Source organism: Rattus rattus, chromosome 18 (assembly GCF_011064425.1).
Source record: "Rattus rattus isolate New Zealand chromosome 18, Rrattus_CSIRO_v1, whole genome shotgun sequence".
NCBI classification, from domain to species: Eukaryota; Metazoa; Chordata; class Mammalia; order Rodentia; family Muridae; genus Rattus; species Rattus rattus.
This window is the reverse complement of record NC_046171.1, coordinates 28,094,398-28,100,332: the sequence shown is the minus strand read 5'-3', so window position 1 is coordinate 28,100,332 and position 5,935 is coordinate 28,094,398. Positions and strand designations below refer to the sequence as shown.

Here is a 5,935-nt window from a genome sequence, read left to right as displayed (position 1 = left end):
AAACCCCTGCTTGTTAGCCTGACCCTACAGGAGTGGGTGGTTTTTACAACACTTCATGCACCCCCTTCTGAGGTAGTCCTTGAGAGTCCTTCCTTTATTGGCAACGGTTGGCAACAATTGAGACACATGTAGGAAACACCGGGGACCTGCGAACAAGGCTTCCTATTAAACTCCACTCAACAACACAGGACGCTGGGATCCGCTCAAGTTCTGGAGACTTTCGTGCTGTGTTGGGGCTAGTAATTCACAGAGTGAAACAAAATCAAAAGCGGGGTTTCCTAGGGTGCAATGGGGGCAGAAACAAAAGCAGGCAGCGAGAACAAAGAAAAGCAGGCTTAGAGACACAGAGAGGAAAGCGCAGGCTTCAAGACCCCGAGGAGCCCCTCATCTCCAGCCGTCTGAGCTGCTTTACCTACTACCCTAGGCTCATAGCAGCGGCAGGTTGAGTCTGTGCGGCTGCAGATTTCTAGTAATGAAGATGGGACCAGGGTCTCCCGCACACTTGGCTAAGCCTTCCACAGCGGAGTTCTACCTCAACCTCACCCTACACCAGTGTTCCAACCCTTTCCTGCTGCCTTAGTCACTGTTCTATTGCTCTGAAGACACGCCCTGACCAAGGCAGTGTACAAGAGAAAGCATTTGATTGGGAGCTGGCTTACAGTTTCAGAGGGTTAGTCCCTAACCATCATGGTAGGGAGTCGGCTGCATGCAAGCGTGGTGCTGGAGCTGAGAGCTTTACATTCTGATACAGAGGCAGGAAGGGGAAGAAGAGGGAGGGGGAGGGGGAGGGGAGGGGAGGGTGAAGGGAAGAGGGAGAGAGGAAGAAAGAAGGGAGGAAGAACGGAGGGAGGGAGGGGTAGGGGGAGGAGACTGGGCCCTAAAAATCAATGTCCACTCCCAGTGACACACCTCCTCCAGCAAGGCCACGCCTCTTAATCCTTCTTAAAGAGTCCGCCAACTGGGAACCAAACATTCAAAGCCTATGAGGGCCACTCTCTTTCAAACCACCACATTCCCCCATCGGCTTGAAGACTTTCAGAGCCCAATGTATGAGACAGCCTGGGCCGGCGAAGAGCCTTGCCATAACAGCAGTAGCCATGTGCGTTCTGAACAAACAGCCAAAGCCCCTCCAGCTCTCAACAAAACTTTCCTCCCTGGAGACAAGCACCGCACCCTATCCCCGAAGCCCACCCACCAGGAGCCATGTCCGTTTGAATTTTAATCATATCTCACTTTGAACTCAAACCTTCCTATACCCGAGGGTTCACCTACATGCTAGAACCCTCAAGTTGTCATCCCCCTGCGCAGAAAATCCCCAGGAGCCTACACTTAGCTCGGGGGTCCAAAGGGCCCGATGTGGGTGGAGGCGTGGCTTCCCCCTGGACCTTCTCCAGGGTCCTGAAAGGGAGGATGAGGACCCTGTGGGCCGGGTCCAAAGTCCCCAGTTCTCATTACTCCCGGGGCAAGTGGGACCTGTCTAGGTCTAGCCGGGGCGGAATTAAGGACCTCTCTGGGAATGAGTCCTTGGAGTGCAGGACAGTCTCTGCCTCTTCCAAGTCCTCTTCTATTTTCAGTCATATTTACTGACTGTCTCAGGGTTTTACTGCTGCAAACAGACACCATGACCAAGGCAACTCTTTTTTTTTTTTTTGGTTCTTTTTTTTTTTTCGGAGCTGGGGACCGAACCCAGGGCCTTGTGCTCGCTAGGCAAGCGCTCTACCGCTGAGCTAAATCCCCAACCCCCCAAGGCAACTCTTATAAGGACAACATGTAATTGGCTTACAGGTTCAGAGATCCAGTCCATTAGCATCAAGGCAGGAATATGGCAGCAAATCCATGCCTATAGTGACACATCTACTCCAACAAGGCCACACCTACTCCAAACAGGGCCACAGCTAATAGTATCACTTCCTGGGCCAAGCATATACAAACCATCACACTGGCCTCCGGAGATCCCAAGAAATTCACAGGGTACCGAGAGTAGTCATCTGGGTTCTTTCTGGGTTCATTTCTTTGGACAGACCAGGATTTGAATGTCTAAAGAATTGAGCATTCACAAAGATTGAAAACCAAGCCCCAAGGGAAGTAACTGTTGCCTCTTTGGGAGTGGAGGGGCTGTAAGGCTGCTAAACCTGAAGCTGGCTTGGCTATTTCATAGGCTCTGGGTCTTCCTCTCTCCCCTACTGGTCCTGTTTAGATACTCATCCCCATGCTCCATGCCTGTTCCCCCTGTCAATGGGTTCCGGGAAGAAGCCACCATCTCAGAGAGCTACCCATGTTCCTCTGAGTCTAACCCCTTTTCACTTCGTCCTTCCCCCTCCCCCGCACCACATACCTCAGGAAGCCTTACCCCCTCTCAGCCTCCAGACATGATGAGACATACTTTACTCCAGCACGCGAATGTAGGGGCGATCCAAAGAGACAAAATGACTCCGGGGCCCTCTCCAGGCTGTGGAACCTTAGCCCCTGCCTGGAGTGTTTACACATCCTAGCTCTGCCGGATTCATCCTCACCCTCAGATGGATTTCCCAACGGAAGAAAGGAGGAAGGTAGGGGGAAAAGGAGAGGGAGGGACTCTGTGATGTCCCAGTCACGACTGCAGCTCTAAGTGACATCAGAGCCCTTTATTGGGGGTACTGGCGCAGTGAACTCTGGGAAAGCTCAGATGACATTAAACTTTGAACACGTGTTTACAGCGTCTTTGGTTTTCAGAGGGCACGGGGTAGGCAGCAAATGAGTGACCACCAAGCAGGGAGACAGACTGGCCTGGAGCGGCCTAGGCCAGGCGTTCTTAGAACTGGGACCATCGGTGTGCTCTGCCTGCCAGCTCCTCACTGCAGAAGTGAGAGGGGGAACCATTCTCCTAACTTGTAGGTGGCTTTTGTGTCTTACAGTGCGAAGAATCGTGGTTACTATTTATTGAGCGTTTTGCTGGATGTGGCCTGCTGGTTTGAAGGCATCACTTCCAACAAGCCTCACGGCAATCCTGCCATCAAGCAGGGGGTCAGAGTATCTTACATCTCAGCTGAGGTTCCTCTGGACTGTTAACCGCCCTCCCCTCTGGGCTGGATGGGAGCTTTTAGATCCTTAGGTAGAAAAGCCGTGGATCCATTCGCAGCCAAATGGGTGACTTCCTTTGTGGCTTGTCTTTGGCGAGGAGGTGGTGGTGTGGATGTGCACCGCTCTGGGTTAGCCAGTGTCTCTAAGCATTTTCATGAACCAAATTTAGAAGCCTGGAGCTCCCATACATATATATTTGGATCTCAGGCTTTCTTTATTCGGAAAACCTGGCAATTGTGTTCCAGAGCGAGCGAAGCAGCTGGGTTTCCCTTTGGGCACTTGTCCTCTGCAGTCTGCTACAGTCCCCACCTTTTCCTGTGGGAGCTGCCGCCTTCTTCCTCTTTAACGTGCGTGTGCATATGTTTGTATGTGCGTGCATGTGCAGATGTATGTGCACACACAGATGCATACATGATGCATGCATACATTGGAGGAAGTCAGAGGACAAGTTGTAGGCTTTGGTTCTTACCTTCCCTGTGGGTTGCAGGAACTGCACTTAGGTCACAAGGCTTAGCAGAGGCTTTACCACTGCTTACTTAGCAGAGGCTTTTCCACCTCGCCAAGCCATCTCTCTGTCCTTCAGCTGCCCTTCTCATTACAACTGCAGTTTTCTTCCCTGGGATCCAGTTTTCCTTCCTTCTCTATACTCCTGGGAGACATCTCACTTTGCAGCTTCTAGGTTGGCCAAGTGTTGCTTCCCAGTCCTCCCAGTGCCTTCCTCCATCGCTGGATTGCCTGTGACAGGTGTCTGTGCTCCGAGCTCTTTGTTGACACCCGTATTGCCTGTGGCATTCGGAGCACCATCCTGTTTTTTTCTGTCGGTGTGTTGAAGAATGGGGTGTGGGACAAGCTATTACGTAGGGGCTTTTCCGTCAGCTGCTTCTCAAAGGGGCTAAGCCTGGGCCTTGCAGATGGGTCCAGCAGGCTCCCCATCCTGGGGACTCCCAACCTGTCCATTGGTAGCCTCAGAGTGGGTCATGTCCCCCGTCATGAACAAAGTCTCCTTGGTATGACACCGGTTGACTCTCCTGGAGAGGGATGGCGTGTGAGTCAGCTCCAGCCTGTCTTCCTCGGTTGGTGTCACCCAGGGGCAGCACCGGAAAGCAAGCCGGAATCCAGAGCGAAACCTGGCAAGGGTGGAGAGTCACTTTAAGCAAGGGAGCTGGGGTGCAGGAGCCGTCGGCCATGTGGCTGCTCCATGCCCCAAGAGACTAGCTCCCTTGCAAAAGAACCTCACTTTGAAGAGTCTACCCACAACTCGGAGAGATGCGCACTTGAATGTCAGAAACACGGGGAATATGGCTCATGCCAGTAACAGCAGCACTTCCTAGGCAGGGGCAAGAAAGATAGCATTAAGGCCCAAGGTGGCCAAGTGGTGCTTTGACTTGGAAAGAAAGAATGGAACGAAGGGAGAGAGGAGAGAGGGAATGAGAAGGGGGAAAGAGAGAAGCCAAAGTGTATTACAAAGGCATCATGTGATTTAACTGGCTTCTAACAGAGAGGGGACTCTTAGAAAGAACTGGGGCTCGGGCCCTGTGTGTGAAACAGGGAACCTCCCCCAGAAACTGCTTCAGAGGAACCCTGGCGCATCGGAGCTACCACGTATGGGTGTATTCGCTCAAAAACTAAACAGCCCTCACTCGAGCAGGGCATAGGCCTGTAATCTCAGCTCCTCAGAGAATAAGGAAAGAGGGAAGCACAATTACAGTGTGAGGCTCGCCTAGGCAGCTTAGGGAGACCAACAAGACAGGGCCTGGGATGTCGCTCATTAGTAGAGCATTTGCCTAGCATGCTGGAGACCCTGGGTTCAATCCCCAGTACTGGGAGGACAAAAATAATAAAATAAAATAACAGGGCAAAAAAAACCCCACCCTTCCCCATGATGCCACAGACTGCTTTGGATCTGAGGTTATAAGGATGATTTTGAACTTCTGATCCTTCTGAGTGCTGGGACTGAAGATACACATCACCATGTCCAGTTTGTGGAGATCAAACCTCGAGCTCCGTGCCTGCCAGGCAAGCACCCGTCAACTACATTATACCTGCTTTGGTCTGATTCTTTTTTGTTTAAATGTTTTCCCCGCACAGATGTCTGTGTGACACATGCGTGCATTGCCCAAGGTGGCCAGAAGACGGTGCTAGAACCCTTGTGACTGGAGTTACAGGTGATTGTGAGCCACTGTGTAGGTCCTGGGATTTGAACCAGGCTACTCTGGAAGAACAGCGTGTGCTCTTAACCACTGAGCTACTTGTCCAGCCCTCCAACCTGAGTCTTTCGAAAGGTAATTCAGAGCATGCGTCTCCCAGGTCTCACTGGCTCAAAGCCTTGTAAAGCCCTCCCTGGTGGAGAGTTCTTGACCTCAGGGCTGTTGGTTCCTCTGCAGGGAACTCTTGCCCAGGCTGCAGGGCAGTCAGTCACTTCAGCTTCTGCGCAACTGTAAACCGCACACCCTACCCAGTGTCTAAGACCATCAGCACTTCCTGCCCACCCTCATATGATCTGTTTCCCCACACCCAGACTGTCAGTGCCTGCCAAATACATATATTATACATAATATTAGCATTATATATTAATATTATGTGTAACTTGCAATAAATATAAGTTTTATATTATATAATATTATATATTATATTTATAATATATAATATTATATATTATATAATTATATACACAACATATTAATATATATATATTAAATAGAATATGATATATATGACATATAATATATATCATATATATTATATGAACACTGTATTATACAGTGTATATGGTATATATAGTACATTTTATATATATGTAAATATCATATGTATTGTTTATTATACATATAATATAATATATAGTGTACTATATATCATATATACACTATGTTAT

General features: G+C 49.8%; 1 protein-coding gene across 1 annotated transcript in view; it reads right to left on the bottom strand.

Moving 5' to 3' along the window:
• Positions 1 to 2,609: 2,609 nt before the first annotated feature.
• Positions 2,610 to 5,935, bottom strand: part of Tacr2 (tachykinin receptor 2) — a 14,944-nt gene continuing 11,618 nt past the window's right edge. The window contains exon 5 of the mRNA XM_032888847.1: positions 2,610 to 4,187. Coding sequence (XP_032744738.1) covers positions 3,953 to 4,187 — 235 coding nt within the window. The 3' untranslated portion in view covers positions 2,610 to 3,952. The remainder of the gene's footprint in view (positions 4,188 to 5,935) is intronic.